This window comes from Elephas maximus, chromosome 17 (assembly GCF_024166365.1).
Source record: "Elephas maximus indicus isolate mEleMax1 chromosome 17, mEleMax1 primary haplotype, whole genome shotgun sequence".
Taxonomy (NCBI): Eukaryota; Metazoa; Chordata; class Mammalia; order Proboscidea; family Elephantidae; genus Elephas; species Elephas maximus.
In genome coordinates, this window is record NC_064835.1 from 28,143,179 (window position 1) to 28,161,748 (window position 18,570).

Sequence of the window (18,570 nt, forward strand, 5' to 3'; positions counted from 1 at the left end):
CTTGTTCTCAGTGTCTCTTGTTCTTAGAGACTCTTGACTTAAGAAGGGGCAGAAGGTAGCTAGCCAGACTTGATCTCACAAATACTTTATGGGACTAGCCAGGTTTTTTTTGTTTTGTTTTGAGCAAGAATAAATCAAGCATGACTAAATCAGCAGTTTAGAAGACTCCAGGCAAACAATTAAATTATTCTCAATGGAGAGGAAGAAACTCCAACACTATGTAGAGAGCTTGATGGTCATACATTTTTGAGTAAGCTTAAATATAATCATACGTATCTATTTAAAATTCAGCTTTTCAGTACGCTCACCCATGAGACAGTAAATGGCACTTTGCTCATTTCCTGTAGACTGCACTAAAACTCTTGTAGTCATTCAAAGGTGAGCTTCTTTATCCTTTCGCCTGTTGTATACCACTAGCAAGCTTGATTACCTGGTTTTGAAGCCCTTGCCAAATAAGCTACAAATTAGAAGGGGGATGAATTGCAATTAGCAAGTACCTAGAGAACTGTGCCAGTCTGGCTACAAGAAAGGAGAAGAGAAACTATAAAAAAATTTAAAGTACAGTGATCTCATGCATATTTAATGTCAGGACAAAAAGCCTTATGCTCACCAGTATAGAAGGATGTACATATTTTACAACATAAGACATGTATCACTGATATATACAAATCCTGAGTCATTAAAAATACATAAGGTAACTGTTCCATGTTACCTGCTTAAGAAAACGAGGAATTACATGGCTTTTAGATTATAAGTCAAAATGGTGCTTCTTAAAGAGTATGCTTGGGAATACTGGTATACCCAGAAAACTTGGCCTTCCAAACCAATTTATATACCAAGTGCTGTGGCTGAGATTTAGATTTGATATAAAATTTGATTTACTATATGTAAGTACATTATTTATATACAGAATTCCTTCCTAGTGGAAGAGGTTACCCTGGGTTTTATTTACTAATATGAGTTACACCAGTCAGAGATCATTAGTGATCTGTTCTCTGTAGTATCAATGGGATAACCCTTTAACTTGTTACTGTAGCTATTACTGTTTGAATTTTATCATTTTCTAGGGTACATGAAATTTTTACTTTTCATTGCAGCTAGTGTAAAAAAAAATAATTCTAAAAAGCAACACCATGCTTTCCATTCCCCAGTGGCAACCACTTTCAACTCTTTGCTGATTCTTATGTTATTTACTTCCATATTGTTATTGTGCTCTATTTTGCTGCTTCTTGGTTTTTCAAGCTTAGGTGTTATCTATGGACTTTCTGGTGTGGAAGTTGAGGATTTTGCTTGTTTTCTACCCTGTGGATACACATAGTCTTACTATCTTCCCAAAGTCTTTTGTAGCTATATCATAATTTAGATTAGATCAGTATTGGGGTTTTACCTTGTGACTGTTTGTAGCTAGCCCATGTTATATACTGTTATTGCATAACTTTTTTTTTTTTAGTTTATTGCCTTTTTTTAAATTTATTTTTTGTACTTGCCACACATTTCTTCCCAAACTCTTAATTTGTGCCAGCCTCCTTTTAATATGTTCAAACACATAGTATTCATTCTTCACACTGTCTTCTCTTCTGATATGTTCCAGTTTGGATTAGTTTACTCTAGGTTGCTGCACCCCTCTTGCCTTGGTGTATCCCTTCAGTTTCATACTGAGCAATGTTTTTGTTCTTTCTTTTTTTGGTTGAACTGATTGTGTGTGTGTATATAAATGTGTGTGCTAATCCCTAGAGAAAGTGCGTGTAGGAGGTGTATTTTTTTTAAAGATCTTGCATGTGTTTTCCTCATACTTGATTAATAGTTTGGGTATGGACTTACAGGTTGTGAATAATTTTTCCTTAGAATTATTTTGAAGGCATCGGCTCATTTCCTATCTTCCAAATGTTAAGAAACGCAGTGCTATTCTGGTTCTGAATTTTTTTGTATGTATTCATTTCCTCCCACCCTAGACCTCTTAGGATCTTTTTGTAATGTTCTAAATCTTGCCAATAATGTATTTTGGAGTGGGCCATCCATTGTCCTGGTTACTGTGGACTTTTCAATACGGAAAGTTCTCCAGTTCTGGGAATTTTTCTTGAGTTATTTGTGGATTCCTCCAACCCCCTTGTCTCTTTCTGAAAATAACAATTATTTGGATATTAGACTTCCTGGGTTACTCTCCTAATAGTATATTTACTCTCCTGTTTACTATCTTCTCTTCTTCCTTGTGGGAGATTTCCTGAGTATTATTTTCTAACCTATCTACTTTGTTTTGTTTTTCTCTGCTATCGTATTTTTAATGTCCAAGACCTTTTTTGATTGAATATTCCTTTGTTTTGACATCTTACGTATTAAAAGCTTTCTCAAATTCTTGGCTGTCTGCTCTTTTTTACGAGTGGGACCCTGAAAAACTGATTGGAAGATCTATTGGGGAGTAGGGTAGGAGGGAGGTTACTGACTGTGGGACTCCACTGTGATCTGGCTGGGTTGTTATAATGGGGAATACATTCTTCAATTCTTTTCCCTTACATACGGAAGATTCCCCTGAGAAGGCTTGTGTATCCTCTGTAAGCCAGACTGCCAGTTTTCTGGAAGTAGTGTGGGGAAGGAAGGCTGAAGACTCTCAACTTTCAGTGCAAAAACTTAAATAATCCTGTTTTCAGTAAGGTACCCAAGCCTTTAACTGTGCCTGATGTACCTCAGTTTAGATACCATCCGTTTACCTTCTGGAGTCCTGCCAGCTTTGGGGCAGGGCGGTTCTTTGGGTGCTTGGAGGAGGGAGAGCATCTAGAGGTCTTTGTTTCTTATGCAGCCTTTCAGTTTACCCTTTTCCTTAGCCCCGCTTTCACCTCCACCTAGTTTCCTAGTGTCAACAATTCTAGAGCTTTTTGGGAGTTCTGTGATGTAAATCACATTGCTTTTTTGCTTTCCCAATGCTGGCTTTGGGATTCAGCTTTCTTTCACCTAAATAAGTTACTTTTCATTTTCCAAAATTTTCTCATATTTTATTCTCACCCTTTACTATTATTTCAGTAAGGTTTTGGAAGGGAAGGAAGGCCACTGTGTACATTCGTTCTCCCGTATGCTATCTTTAACTGGTGTTCTGCCTGAAATGTTTATTTTTTTCAGGCTAAAAAATATAATCTTAATTCCATTCATACACAGCCTTTTCTTCCTTTGTTCATATTCTTTGCAGCACAGTGAGGAAACCAGAGAAAGAGGGGTAAAAAAAAAAGACCCATAAAATTTGCTTGATTACATGAACCCCTGTGATGTCATGGTTATAACCTCAGGTATACATGGTTTGAAGTGTTCTGTTCTTGATTTCTATGCCTGATGTTGCTTCTTTAAAACATATGTGCATTTTTGGTGTAGTATATTTTACTCTAGTATAATCAGTAGCTACTTCTGCTAAGTGCATGTGGCCCAGTTTTGAGAACTGGAGAATATAATGGAAATGATGCTGCCTGGGCCCTGAGTTTGCAGTCTACTGTCGAGGCATTACCTATTTTTTTCCAGATTACTGGTTCTCAAGCAAGTCCCCTCGCCCGGAATTTACTTCCCTGCTCAAATTGGCTACTCTACTTTTTTTCATTTGCGTTGTAAAATGAGGCCTTTTTGGCTTCTACCTACCTGTTTCTTAACACATTAAGGATGAGAAAGGGGGTAGAACTAAGCTATGCAGATGCTCTTCCTTCAAAAAGTTTTGAGCTAAACTTAGGTCTTGTTTTGGAACGTGTTCACAGACAAGGCAAAATTGTTTCTCCTGACATTGCCTCAGACTACATTTTTGATGCTTCTCATGCCCACCACGATGTTCGAGTCATTCTTCACAACATCAATTCTCAACAGCTGTTCCTAGCTTCCCAGCTCTAGTACTGTCTGAAGAGCAGTTTATAAGGTTTAGGAAGCGCTTTGCAGTCCTGACTGAACAGGATCCCCGCAGTCCTGTCAGGCAGCTGGACACGGTGCTCAGAGGTCAAGGGCTGGTCGTTTACAAAGGTATCCGTCCAGCCTTTCCGGCCACGAGCGACCTCGGGGCGCTGCCCCAGAAGCGGGCGCTGGTTCCCGAGACAGGTTTCGGTGCACTGGCTCCCCTTAGGAGCGCCCAAGGGCGGCCTGCGGAGGTTCACACCGGACGCCCATTTCACTTGAGCCCTCGGAGATCAGTTCACATGGATGCGGCCAGCGTTCTTAAACCTCTTCAGCCAGGAACCCCCCACCCCCGACTCCAAAGTAACCCAGGTCGGACCGGCTCAAGCGAGGGAAGAGGCGGCAAATCCGCTCTCTCCTCTCCTGAATGGCCAACCTTAGAGCCGGACACGGGGACGCGCGCGCTCTTGCTTTACGGCTAGGGACGCGCGCGTTTGCGACAGCGTGACGCCAGCGAGTTTTGGCGGGAAAACTGCTGCCTTTGGATTCGTGTGGTGGCGGGCACAGGACAGTCTGGTGAGGAGGGGCGGCCGGTAGGGTGGGAAGGAGTCTGGACAGGGAGTTCGGGGTCCCCATTCGTAAGGAGGGGCACGCTGAGGGAAAGTTATCGGTGAAGGGCGAAGGGGTCAGGGGAGACTCCCGCGGAGGAGTGGCGTCGCGGGCGGCGGAGCGTGGTACCAGAGTCCCCGTTGAGAGGGGGACAGGGGAGACCACCCTTCCGCAGGTTAGGAACGCCAGAGGTTTGGGGGCCCCGCGTCTGTTTCCCAGCCCTTCCTTCCGCTTCTTGGGGCGTTTTGGCCCCGCCCCGGGCTCCTCCCGGCCCTTCGGACCTGGTGGGGGTGGGAATTGAAGCTGAGCAAGGAGGGGAGGAGAGCTGTTCTTTTTCCCGCCACTGGCTCACACCCTTTATTCCGTTCCCTGTCACTCCATCATCCCGTTACTCAGTCGTTCACCATAAAGCATTTGCCCCTTTCCTCCCCCCATACCGCAACTTCTCAACACAACTCATTGGATTTCCCCTGGGGCCTAAAAGAGGCGGAATTCTGACCTTCAGATTGCGTGAGGATGGGAACTGATTTACACAACCGAATGCCTAAATATAGGAAACTTGCTTGTGATTTAAAGACCTGGATGAAATAGGAGTGGGATGTAAGGAGAAGCCAAGAGTTGTTATTTGTATTGGGGAATCATGGCAGAGCTCAGTGAATTTGCAGGTGATTGAAGCTTGCACTCATCCCCCTTCCTTTCTGGTACCCTGCCTTTTACAGCCAGCTGTTTAGTGGAGTCATGGCAGTGCCCTTTGTGGAAGACTGGGACTTGGTGCAAACCCTGGGAGAAGGTGCCTATGGAGAGTGAGTTCAGTCTTTTTACCCCACCTGCACACTTGCTTAAGCTTTCTTTCTTTTTTTTTTTTTATTGTACTTCAGATGAAAGTTTACAGAACAAACTAGCTTCTCATTAAACAATACACATATTGTTTTGTCACATCGGTTGCCAACCCCACATGTCAACACCCTCCCTTCTCAACCTTGGCTTCCACATTGCCAGCTTTCCTGTCCCTTCCTGCCCTCTTGTCCTTGCCCCATAGCTGGTTTGCCCCTTTAGTCTTGTTTTGTTTTATGGGCCTGTCTAATCTTTAGCTGAAGGGTGAATCTCAGGAGTGACTTCATTACTGAGCTAAAAGGGTATCCGGGGCCATACTCTCAGGGTTTCTCCAGTCTCTGTCAAGCCAGTAAGTCTAGTCTTTTTTTTTTTTGAGTTAGAATTTTGTTCTACATTTTTCTCCAGCTCTGTCCAGGACCCTGTATTGTGATCCCTGTCAGAGCAGTCAGTGGTGGTAGCTAGGCACCATCTAGTTGTACTGGACTCAGTCTGGTGGAGGCCGTGGTAGCTGTGGTCCATTAGTCCTTTAGACTAATCTTTTCTTTGTATCTTTAGTTTTCTTCATTCTCCCTTGCTCCCAATGGGGTATCTTAGATGGCCACTCACAAGTTTTTGAGATCTGAGATGCCACTCACCAAAGCAGAATGTAGAACATTTTCTTTATAAACTATACTATGCCAATTGAGCTAGATGTTCCCTGAGACCATGGTCCCCACAGCCCTCAGCCCAGCAATTCAGTCCTTCAGGGAGTTTGGATGTGTCTATGGAACTTCCATGACCTTGCCTTGTACAAGTTGTGCTGGCTTCCCCAGTACTGTGTACTGTCTTACCCTTCGCCAAAGTTTCCACTTTGCTTAAGCTTTCTGTCTGTTGTCTGAGTACACATATTCATTGTCTTGGAGTTCTTTATCCTAACGCAGATATTTGCATTTGAAATCCAAAACTTTTGGGAACTGACACTGCAAAATCTTTTGTAAGGATTAATATTTTTTTCTTTCTGTCTTTTACATTTTGTTTGTAAAGAGCTGGAAGAAACCTTTGAAGTCGTTATCTTGTTTCCCACATATTCCTTCCCTGTGTTTAAGCATAGTGGTTAAATGAGCAAATGAACAGACTTTGGAGACAGATTACCTGGTTTCAAATCCTGGATGTATCACATGCTTCCTTTTTTTTTCCAAATAGACTATTTTTTAGAGAAATTTTAGGTTTATAGAAAAGTTGTGCAGGAAGTACAGAGAGTTTGCATTTATCCCCTCCCCCGATGCATATTGTTTCTCATATTAACATGCATTCCTGTGGCACATCGTTACAATTGGTGAACCAATATTGATACTTTATTATTAAGTAAAGTTCATCATTCACATTGGGGTTTGCTGTGTTGTACAGTCCTGTGGGTTTTGACAATGTCATGTGTCCACTATTAGAGTATCATACAAAATAGTTCCACTGCTCTAGAAATGCCCTGTGCCCCACCTATTCATGCCCCCTACCATACCGTGGAACCTTTCACTGTCTCTATAGCTTACCATTTCTAGAATGTTATGTATTTGGAATCATACAATATGTAGCTTTTTCGGACTGACTTCTTTTGCTTAGCAGTATGTATTTAAGGTTCTTATTTTGTGATCTTAACCAGGTTTCTTAATGTGTTTTTGTGCCTCTATTTCCTCATCTGTAAGATGGCAATAATAATAATACCTCCCCCTAGGTGCATAGAACAGTAGTCAGAGGCATATAGTATAGGATTTATAAATGTTATATAATTTTAACTAAAATGAACAGAGCCTGTATATAGGTGATGTGGGGGTAGATTTGCTTTTACCCAGATTTAGTTTATTTAATCAAGCTTTTATTAAATGACTTAAGTGTACAGCATAATGATTTCTTTGGAGCATTGGGTATATCACTTCACATTTCAGAAAGGAGTCGTGTCTGCTGAGAACATGGCAGAAATCATTTCCATGTGTTCTTTTTGGTGGAGAAAGTAATAACGGCAAAATGGTTTTGGATTGAGTCATGTTTAAGTTTTGAGGTTTTGAAAGAAAGAGAATTCAAATGTCTGGAGTGTTATGATGCTTCTTTTTTCCTTTTTAGAGTTCAACTTGCTGTGAATAGAAGAACTGAAGAAGCAGTTGCAGTGAAGATTGTGGACATGAAGCGTGCCATAGACTGTCCAGAAAATATTAAGAAAGAAATCTGTATCAATAAAATGTTAAACCATGAGAATGTAGTGAAATTCTATGGCCATAGGAGAGAAGGCAATATCCAGTATCTGTTTCTGGAGTACTGTAGTGGGGGAGAACTTTTTGATAGAATAGGTATGGAAAAAAAAAGTGTTCCAAGTCAGTGTTCTAAAGATTTAAGATAATTATTCTACTCACAAGTTTCTAAATTTGTTTTGTAATCTTGGGTCTGATACTGGGTCATTGTTCACAGTTGCTTATGCAATAGTGAAATTGGAGTGAATTTTCTTTATTTTTGCAACTTTATTTTTATTGAGTCAACACATAAAAGCATGTGTAGAGTCATCCAAAGAAAACTTTTTTTCTCAAGTTATATGTGGTTTTGATTGACATTGCTGTTTTAGAGAGTTTAAAAACGATAAACTGTAGTTTCACTATAAAATATCATGATTACAGTGTATTGTTTGCCTACATAATTTTTTTTTTTGCAAACATTCTAGCTACATGAAATCATTGCATATGTTTACAGATCCAAAAGAATAGCATGCTGCTACATGTCTTTGCTCAAGTGAAATAACTGAGAATTTTATGGAATATTTAAAATATAAATTAAATTGTCTGTTGGTACATCAGTATTCAGTGTTGATTCAGAGGACTGATACTACAAAGCACTGAGAAGTATGTAAAATGTGTTTTCTGAATCTAAATTTATTACTTGAAGCTATTGTATTAACAGTTAAAAACCAATTACTGGAAGGTACAATATATATCTCAGCAAACAGCTGAGAATAAAAGATATCAAGAGTTAATGAGGGAGATCAAAACATTAAAGGATAACTGACAACAGACTATTTCTTAGTAAAATGTTATTTTTTCAAGGAACTTCACAGGCATTCATGGCTTTGTAGTGTAAGTCATCGTGTGAAGTTTAAATCTGGTGTTCAATTTTTAGTGAAATAGGCTTAAATCTGCCCAGGCTTGCACTTTGGCAGTTATATTTCAGGAGTGAGGAAACTATTGGCATATTATTTAGAAGCAATTAGGGGAGAAGTTGAAGGGGTACCAGGTAAATCAGGGTTATTAGAGGAGTAAGCCATGGCTTGCATTCTTGGTTTGTTATTTCTCTGCCATTTCCCTGTGATGTGTGAGTTCATTTTTGCCATTTTATGGATGGAAAAAATGTGAGTTATTAAATACCATGTATGTAAGTGAATTACTGAGTCTTTTAATTGCTAACATAAGCTTCTGTTTGCTAAAGTGCAATGGCAAACATACATACTTACAATTGAGAGTTGACTATGTGGTTTCTACTCTGATTATATTTATCTGGTAAACTAACTTTCATAATTAATTCTTACAGAGCCAGACATAGGCATGCCTGAACAAGATGCTCAGAGGTTCTTCCATCAACTAATGGCAGGGGTGGTAGGTACAGTTGAGGCTTTCTCTTTTACTGAAACTTGGTACAGATGAAGTAAGTCACCAAATTCTGGTGTGTTTTCCCCTTTACTTCCCCTTAGGTTTATCTGCATGGTATTGGAATAACCCATAGGGATATTAAGCCAGAAAATCTCCTCTTGGATGAAAGAGGTAAGTTTGGCATTTTTTTCACTGCTACCTAAATTGTATTAACATAGCCATACAAAGCAGAATTGAGGCTCTTGCATTACTGAAATTTCAGGGCAAAAAAATCTGAGAAGGCAAAGAAATTTGAGAGAGTCAGTGTATTTAGACTTGACAGGATCTTCATGGTATAGTTGTGGATGAGAGAGAAATCTGACTTGGATGCAAATGTAGCTCACTAGATGAGTAACTATAAGACTAGTCTTTTTTTTTCTGATTTCTCATATAAAAACTTATACACGTTTTGTGGCATTAGTTGCAGCCCCCACAATGTGACAGCACACTCCCCCTTTCCACCCCTGGTTTGCTTTGTCCGTTTGACCAGTTCTTGTCCCTTCCTGCCTTCTTATCCTGCCTGTGGACAGGAGCTGCCCACCTGGTCTCGTTAATCTGATTGAACTAAGAAGCACATTCTTCACGTGTAGTATTTTTTGTTTTATAGTCCATTCTAATCTTTATCTGAAGAGTGGGCTTTGGGAATGGTTTCAGTTCTGGGTTAACAGTGTGTCCGGGGCCATAGTTTTGGGGGTCCTTCCAGTCTCTGTCAGACCGTTAAGTCTGGTTATAAGACAATTAATTGGGAAATTTCCATTGGAATACTGTGGACCTCAGCCGTGTCCTAATTGCTCATTTTTATATGAGTTGGCTGAAGATTAGTTATATTTAATGGATGTCATAAAACTGAGAGGGATGGTTGGTGAAAGTGGTAGCTTATAGAATCAGGATCAAAAAGCTGATGGGAATATTAGCTGCATGGGGTAGAGATTTTTGTCTGTTTTGTTTAATGCTTTTTTCCCAGGGCTAGAAGTGGCAAATAGTAGGCTTTCAATAAACATTTGTTGAATGAATGAATCATAGCAGATTAGAGAAGTGGGTAAAATCCAACAAGTTGTTTTCTAACAGGGAAAAATTTAAAGTCCAGTATTTGGATTGAAATAAGCTAATCAAATAGTTACAGCTGAACGGTATGGCCTTGGCAGCAAAACAGGTTAAAAAGACTTTTAGTAGGCAACAAAGTTAATATTAGTCACCAGTGTGATTGGTCATTAAAAAACTAAGGTGATACTATCCAGAATGAGGGAGATAGCAGTCCAACGCTACTCTGGTGAGGCCACACTGTAAAAGGTATGTAGACCATTAAATATTTTTATAGGAGAGTGGGAAACCCTGGTGGCATAGTGGTTAAATTCTACGGCTGCTAACCAAAAGGTCAGCAGTTCGAATCCACCAGGCGCTCCTTGGAAACTCTGTGGGGCAGTTCTACTCTGTCCTATAGGGTTGTATGAGTCAGAATCAACTCGACGACAGTGGGCTTGGTTTGCTTTATAGGAGAGTGATCAGAATGATGAAGAGGCTACAAACTGTGTCAAATAAGGAACAGTTGAAGGAACTCAGGGGAAACCTGATAGTTGTTCAACACTGTTCTTTAGCACATACGGGTGAAAACTGTATGGAAGCAGTTTGGATCCGTACAAGGATAATCCCATTAATGCATCTGTCCAAAAGTAGAATAGGTTGCTTTGGAACGGAGTGGGTTTTATAACACTGGACTCAAAGACTGGGATTATTATCAGGAATGTTATGAAGGGAATTTAAACATTGTTTGCCTAGTTGGACCAAAGTACTTTTAAGATCTTGTCCAACCCTGAGGTAGTGTTTCTGGAAGTATTGTCAATATGACAACTAATGGTGTGTTTTCTTATGATTTTCCTTCTGACCTCTTCCGGAGTTAGATAATTGACTTTCACATAGGGGGTAAATTAAGAAAAGCTTATTTAATAAATAACAGAGATGTAAATGTCTGGAATATGAAGAATTTTGTTCATGAAGTAAAAATATTGCTCTTTTTCTCTTCATAAAAGTAAAAGATAATCATGCAGAAAGGTTAAATATATAAAGAAGAAAGTAAAAAAATTCCCCAAAACCCACCATCCAGTTAACTACTGTTAATATTTTAGTGAATAGCTTTCAGATGTCCTTTTATTAAACAATCTACTCACCTAACTGGTGGTGCAGTGGTTAAGAGCTACAGCTGCTAACCAGAAGGTCAGCACTTCCAATCCACCAGCTGCTCCTTGGAAGCTCTATGGGACAGTTCTACTCTTACAGAATCATTATGAGTTGGAATCAAGTTGATGGCAACAGGTTTCGTTTTTTTTTACTCACCTGTCTAAGCTCCTCCCTTGGTTATTTAGCCTTCTGCACATCGTTCTGTTTAAGACACATAGAAGAATTGTAGGTATTTAGAAAATTTGGTCTATGGGAAAAAATTAACTGTGGATAATCCATTGATGAATTCTGAAAAGTGAGAGCACAAGCTGTGAGAATTCCTTTGCTTCCAGCTTTCATGTGATTTCCATTACTTTTTGAGTGTTAATAGCCTTGATGATATCACAGTCAATTCCTTTCCTTCCTCCTCTACAACTTAAGTCATTTTTTATTAAATGCAGGGTTCAAGTTACAAAAACTGGAAGGAAGGATTGCATGTCTCTACATAGGGGAGGTAGTATAGTGTAATGTAAAGAGCTTGAACTTGGGAGTCATTTGAACCTAGATTTAATTTAGGTACTAGGTATGTGGCCTTGAGTAGATTGCTTAACTTCTCTACCCCTCATGTTCCTCATTTGTAAAATAGGGATAAGAGAACCAACTTAGAATTGTAAGGATAAATATGTGCAAGTAACTATCATTCTGAATTTTGTTTTATTATGCTCTTACTTTTCTTTGTGATTGCTTCTGTGTTTATATCCGTAAACAATATAGCTGGTTTTATATATTTTGAACTTCATATAAATAGAATATATGTTTATATATATTCTTAAAGTATCTGCCTGGCACCTAGTTGATACTGAAAAAATAGCTATTATTATCATATAAAATATAATGTAAGTTGGATCACAGTATACATGTTTATTTCTTAGGTGCAGGCAGATTTTATTTTTTATTCTCTTAAATCGTATTTATACAGCATAAAAATCTTTAAAACTTAAAAAAATTCAGGGACACAAAAATTTGTATAAAATATATAATACATAATATAATAAAATAAACACCTGTGTACCCATCTAGCTTAAAAATGAAAACATACACATATAAGAATGTTCACAGCAGTGCTATTTATAATAGCAGAAAACTGAAAACAACCCAAATATCTGTCAATAATAGAACATATAAATTAAGAAATGGAAGATTTATATCTGTAAGTTACAACATGGGTGAATTTTAGGAATATAATGATGTGAGCAAAGAAAGGAAGTTGCAGAAGAATTTATATACTATGATTCTGTTTATATGACATTCAGGTGGGTGAATGTTGATTTTATTGTTACTCTGTCTTATGTATTGTATAAATATTTTTTTGTTTTTACTGAGCATTTAATAATAACTAAAAATACATAAAACATTACCAGTACAATCAGAATTCTTCTAAAATATATTCTCCTTTTTTTTTCCCGTGGTAACCAAGCTCCTAAATTTGGAATTTATTATATGCAATTCTCTAACCCAGCTATTATGTTGCAGACATAATGTTAACAACAAAATCTAAGGAACATGATGGTTATCATTAGTATTTTAAGTCATAATAACTACTTATAAATAACTCAGAGATCATTTTTGCTTTTTAAATAATTTTATTGTGTTTTCAGTGAAGGTTTACACAGCAGTTTAGGTTCCCATTCAGCAGTTTATACACAAATTGTTCAGTGACATTGGTTACATTCTTCAGTGTATAAACATCTCCTTATTTCTGTTCTGGTTGTTCTGTGTCCATTAATCTAGTTTCCCTGCCCCCTTACCTTCTTATCTTTGTTTTTAAGTAATTGTTGACTGTTTGGTCTCACATAGATGATTTTTTAAAGGAGCACAGTACTCAGGGGTGATATTCTTCATTTTGTGAGCCAATCTGTTATTTAGATAAAAGGTGGCCTTGGGCTAGTTGCCATTGAAAGTTTAAAGAGTATCTTAGGGCAGTAGTCTCAGGGAGTTCTCCAGTCTCAACTGGTGATAACTTGGAACTCATAATCTCAATGGTTTATCAAGATTGTGTCATATAGAGCTATTAAAAGGGTAATCAAAGTAGTCATCTCCAAGTCAAATATAGGTAAACATCATTAGTGGCTTACATAATGTATGGGTGTTGTTGATTTTTAAAGAATCAGCCCCATATTTTTGATCATTTAAGTTGTCCCTAACTAAAAAAATAAATATAATAAGAGTAGGGATGACTTCAATAAATATCTGCACAGGCCCAATTATAAAAATTGAGTCATAATAGATATTCATCATGCCACTAGCCTTTCTCCCTCTACTTATAACCTATTCCATGTCAATATATATATATATATATTTTTTAAACTACTACTGTAGTTATGCTCCTAGAGATGGAATTACTGGTTCAAATGTGAGTATTTCACATTTTGACATCTTTTATCAGATTACCCTCTAAAAAGAAACCAACTGACACCTCTGGTAATAGAGGGCTTTCCTTAGTTCCTAAGACTGGGTTGGATTCACTTGCTATAAGATCCTGTAATGTTCTGTATTTTCATAACCTCTGCAACACTTTATTTATTATTAGTCTTTTTCACTGATCCATCTACCTGTGTTGACTAGCACAGTGCCTGTCAGTTACAGTGGAAATTCAGTAAGTGTAAGTTAAGTTGAAAGTCCTGCCTGCAAGTTTGTGTGTGTTGAAGATGCTAAGTGAGTTTTGAAGTTTGCTCTTCTGGTTTGCTCTTCGTATGGGGTTCCTCCTCCTTTTTTTGACTTAGCCACTTTGACAAGAAATTCTAGTGGTTTGTAGTTGTTTAGTTTGGTGTGGCTTTGCATATTTTCTTCCTGCCAGCTAGTGTGCTACTGAGAAAGTTATGCCTAGCAGATTTTTGATATCTCCTTGCCCTGTGCGTAACCGAGAAGGGCTTAGAACTCGTCTCAGCCCACTTTTGAAGTGCTCTTTTTTAGGACAGCCCCTTTTGACTCCAGCATCTTTCTTTAACCTGGTGCCAACTGTTTGTGTTCCAATGGTGTTTCCCTAAGTTGATAGAATGAAACCTTTTTCTAGTTTTATCATAGACGATGGTGTATTTGCCGGTTTTATTTCTTTTTGTTTATTTCAAGGTAGAAAAGTTCTACAAATCTTAAGTAACATCACTGATTTTCCAGTACAACTCAATTCCTTTAAGTATTTTTTTTTAACAAAACATTTTTACCCATTGCCATCTTTTTTTTTTTCTTTGGTTTAGATAACCTCAAAATCTCTGACTTTGGCTTGGCAACAGTGTTTCGGCATAATAATCGTGAGCGTTTACTGAACAAAATGTGTGGTACTTTACCTTATGTTGCTCCAGAACTTCTAAAGAGAAAAGAATTTCACGCAGAACCAGTTGATGTTTGGTCCTGTGGAATAGTTCTTACGGCAATGTTGGCTGGAGGTAAGAGCTATTTAATCGTGATAAAACCCCTATCCTGTGGATAGTCAGGTTTGTTATATCAAAATCAAATAAACTAAGAAAATCTGTTTTTATATAATAGTTTTTAATAGTGACTGTCATTTATAAGTAAGTTATAAATTTTAGGAGCCCTGGTGATGTGGTTAAGATCTCAGCTGCTAACCAAGAGGTCAGCAGTTCGAATCCACCAGCTGCTCCTTGGAAACCCTCTGGAACAGTTCTACTCTGTCTTATAGGGTCATTATGGGTCAGAATTGACTCGACAGCAGTGGGTTTGGTTTTTTTTTTTTTTTTTTTTTTGCTTTCTATAGCTATTATATGAAAAATCTCTAAGATTCGTGTCAATACTTTTGGAAAAATTAGGGCAGAAGGCGCTTCATTCCTCTTTGAAGTGCCTCTGAAGTTTCTGTGATTTGGCATTCTTACTGACAACCATATTAATCGGAGGACATTTCCCCCCTCAAAATCATTACTATATAATGATATGAACAGTCAGAAAACTGGGACTTTTTCTCTTTTATAGAATTGCCGTGGGACCAGCCTAGTGACAGTTGTCAGGAATATTCTGATTGGAAAGAAAAAAAAACATACCTCAACCCTTGGAAAAAAATTGATTCTGCTCCTCTAGGTAACTGGGTTATCTTGATTGAAAGTACTAATTTCTCAGATTATGAAGTCTAGTACTATTTGAATATTTTTCTTGAAATATTTTTTTCTCTTTCACTTTTAAAAAACTTCACATAAATAATCCATATTCCTTGTAGATGAGTTAGAAAATATAAATTAAAAAAAAAACCCCTATAATCTTAGCACTCAGAAATAGCTTCTTTTAATAATTTGGTATGTGCTTCTGGACTTTGTCCTATAATATATACTAGATATATGTACTTGTTATATACATTTATTATTCATAAGTGTGTGTATGTTTACAAAAAAAGGGGTGGTACTATACATGCTATTTTGTAACTTGTTTTTTCCGTGACTGTAACTGTAGGTCTACATAATTGTTTTTAAAGCTGTTATGGTATTCTGCCATGTAGGTATGTGATATTATACTCATCTAACGCACTTTGTTGGACATTTAGAGTTCTTCTAATATTTTACTATTATAAAGGAGATAACAGTGAACATCCATGTGACTTAGTGTTTGCACATGTCCTTAAATTATTTACTTAAAAGCATAGAAGTAGAATGCAAGGTCAGTAGTATATGTCGTTTTTAATTATTTTGGCTTATTTTTGCCAAATTGCTTTTCAGAAAGTTTTTACTGCTTCATCACATGCATGCACACACACGCACACACGCGTACATTTTTTTTGCTAATCTCAAACAGACCTATAAAAAAAGATACTTTTAAAAAAATTGTGGTTAAAAATAGATATAGTAAAACATTTGCCAGTTTAACAGTTTTTACCTGTGCATTCAGTGACATTATGTTCATCATGTTATGTATCCATTATCCCTTTTTATTATTTTAAAATGGAGAACCAGTGCAGTTGTATATAGCCTTTATGTATTTTTGTGGATTGTCTATTTTACCCATTTTTGGCAAAGAGGTTTGTTTTTCTTATTACTTTGTATAAAGAGTTTTTTTAATAAACATTACATTTGTTGCATGTATTTTCCATTTGTCATATTCATTTTTTATACACTTTTCAGATACATAGAAATTTAAGTGTTTTTATTTATTCCACTCTATCAGTCTTGTCCTTGTGGTTTCTGATCCTCTTGTCATATTTAGAAAGACCTTTTCTACCCTAATGTTATTTTTTTAAAAAGCTCTGTGTTTTCATTTAGTATTTTTATGGCTTTATTTTTACACATAAATCTTTGGTCTATTAGAAAATAATTTTGGTGTTGGAAGATTATGAATTCTTTATCAAGACAATTAAAATACCTTAGAGTGATGTCTGATTGTATTACCATCCTTTAAAAAGTTATTAGACTCAGTAACCAAAAGACAAACAACCTAATAAAAAATTGACAAGGATTTGAATAGTCATTTCTCCAAAAAAGAAATGGCCAATAAGCACATGAAAAAATGGTCAACATAATTAGTCATTACCAAAAACCAAACCCAGTGCTGTCGAGTCGATTCTGACTCATAGCGGCCCTGTAGGACAGAGTAGAACTGCCCCTTAGAGTTTCCAAGGAGCGCCTGGTGGATTTGAACTACTGACCTTTATGGTTAGCAGCCGTAGCACTTAACCACTATGCCACCAGGGTTTCCGATAGTCATTAGGGAAATGCAAATCAAAACCACAGTGAGGTACCAAATCATACCGTTAGGATGGCTGTTATTTAAAAAAAAAAAAGAGGAAGTGGAAAATAACAAGTATTGGAGCAGACGTGTAGAAATTGGAGCCCTCATCCATTGCTGGTAGGAATGTAAGGTGGTACAGCCACTGTGGAAAACAGTTTGGCATTTTCTCAAAAAGTTAAACCTAGAGTTACCATGTGACCCAGCAGTTCTACTTCTGGGTGTATCCCCCAAAAGACTCAAAAAGCGGGGACCCAAAGAGGTACTTGTACACCAATATTTATTTAGGCAGTATGCACAGTAACCAAAAGGTGGAAGCAACCCAAGTGTCCATCAACAGATGAATAAATAAAGAAAATGTACATACATACAATGGAATGTTACTCAGTCATCAAGAGAAGTGTTCTGATACGTGCTGTGATGTGGATGAACCTTGAAAACATTATGCTAAGTGAAATAAGCCAGACATAAAAGGACAAATGTATGATTCCACTTACATGAAGTATCTAAAATAGACAAATTTATAGAAAGTAGATCAGAGGTTAATGGGCTAGTGGGAGGGGGAATGGTGAGTTATTGCTTAATACGTACAGAGTTCCTGTTTGGGTGATATAAAAGTTTTGGAAATATATGTAGTGGTGAAGGTTGTGCAACATTGGGAATGTAATTAATGCCACCTAATTGTTTTTTTAATTGTTTTTAGTTGCCGTTGAGTTGACATAATTGTTAGGAATGGTTAAAATGCAAAACTTGATGTTTTAGATATGTATATAAAAAAAAAATGTATATACACATATATATATATTTTACCACAATAAAACTAAAAATACAAAATAGCTATAAAATTGGAGATTTAGCATGGCAATGGAGCAATGAAATTTGGTATTAAAAAATGCAAAAGAGACTTTTATACTTTTTTGTTAATGTTGTCTTGTGAGAGAAACATTTCCTCCTGGTTACCGTTCTGCTTATTTGCAAACAATTGAGAATCAGAACTGTAAGGAATATTCTAAGATTTAGATAGCGTTAAAGAACTGTATGAAATGAAAGCAAAAGTATAGTAGCTTTATTCTTTTCCTTCTGTAAAAATAATATTTGGACATAAGGAGGCCAGTAAAAAATATGTCCCTTACCACAGACGCATAGTTGTTAGTTGCTGTTGAGTTGGCTCTGACTCATGGCAACCTTATGTGTATCAGAACAAAACACTGCCCAGTCCTGCTCCATCTTCATGATGTTTGAGCTCATTGTTGTGACTGCTGTGTCAATCCATCTTATTGAGGTTTTCCCTCATTTCTGTTGACCTTCTACTTTACCAAACAATGATGTTCTTTCTAGGGATTGGTCTTTTCTGATGACATGTATATCTAATCTGCATGACTCTTCTGTGAATGTTGTCTTAATTTTTTTTCCAGCTCTGCTGCATAAAATCCTAGTTGAGAATCCATCAGTAAGGATTACCATCCCAGACATCAAAAAAGACAGATGGTACAATAAACCACTCAAGAAAGGTAACTTCCTTAAAATACCAAATGCTTTCCTCTATGAAAGAAAAGGTACTTGTAAAGGTGAAATCACAAGATAGGCGTGGTCTCTCTGCTAGTGGATATTTTAATATCTAATAGGCAAAACAGAAATTATAAAAAAAAAAAATTTATTAGTAAGGGGAAGTCAGGGTACTATAGTTAAGTGTTTGACCAAGGCTTAAGGCTTAAGGGACAGGGAAGGCTTGCTACCCTGAGGAACTGACATTAAA

General features: G+C 37.4%; 1 protein-coding gene across 2 annotated transcripts in view; it reads left to right on the forward strand.

Annotated features, from left to right (window-relative positions):
* Positions 1-3,043: 3,043 nt before the first annotated feature.
* CHEK1 (checkpoint kinase 1) overlaps positions 3,044-18,570 on the forward strand; it is a 30,290-nt gene continuing 14,763 nt past the window's right edge. The window contains exons 1-8 of one of the 2 annotated variants that reach the window (XM_049857334.1): positions 3,044-4,431; positions 5,184-5,267; positions 7,393-7,616; positions 8,842-8,906; positions 9,002-9,071; positions 14,348-14,536; positions 15,078-15,182; positions 18,230-18,325. In XM_049857334.1, the coding sequence (XP_049713291.1) occupies positions 5,203-5,267; positions 7,393-7,616; positions 8,842-8,906; positions 9,002-9,071; positions 14,348-14,536; positions 15,078-15,182; positions 18,230-18,325 (814 nt within the window). In that variant the 5' untranslated portion in view covers positions 3,044-4,431; positions 5,184-5,202. Of the gene's footprint in view, positions 4,432-4,469; positions 4,640-5,183; positions 5,268-7,392; positions 7,617-8,841; positions 8,907-9,001; positions 9,072-14,347; positions 14,537-15,077; positions 15,183-18,229; positions 18,326-18,570 lie in introns of those variants that run through there. The other variant, XM_049857335.1, reaches the window with a different exon arrangement.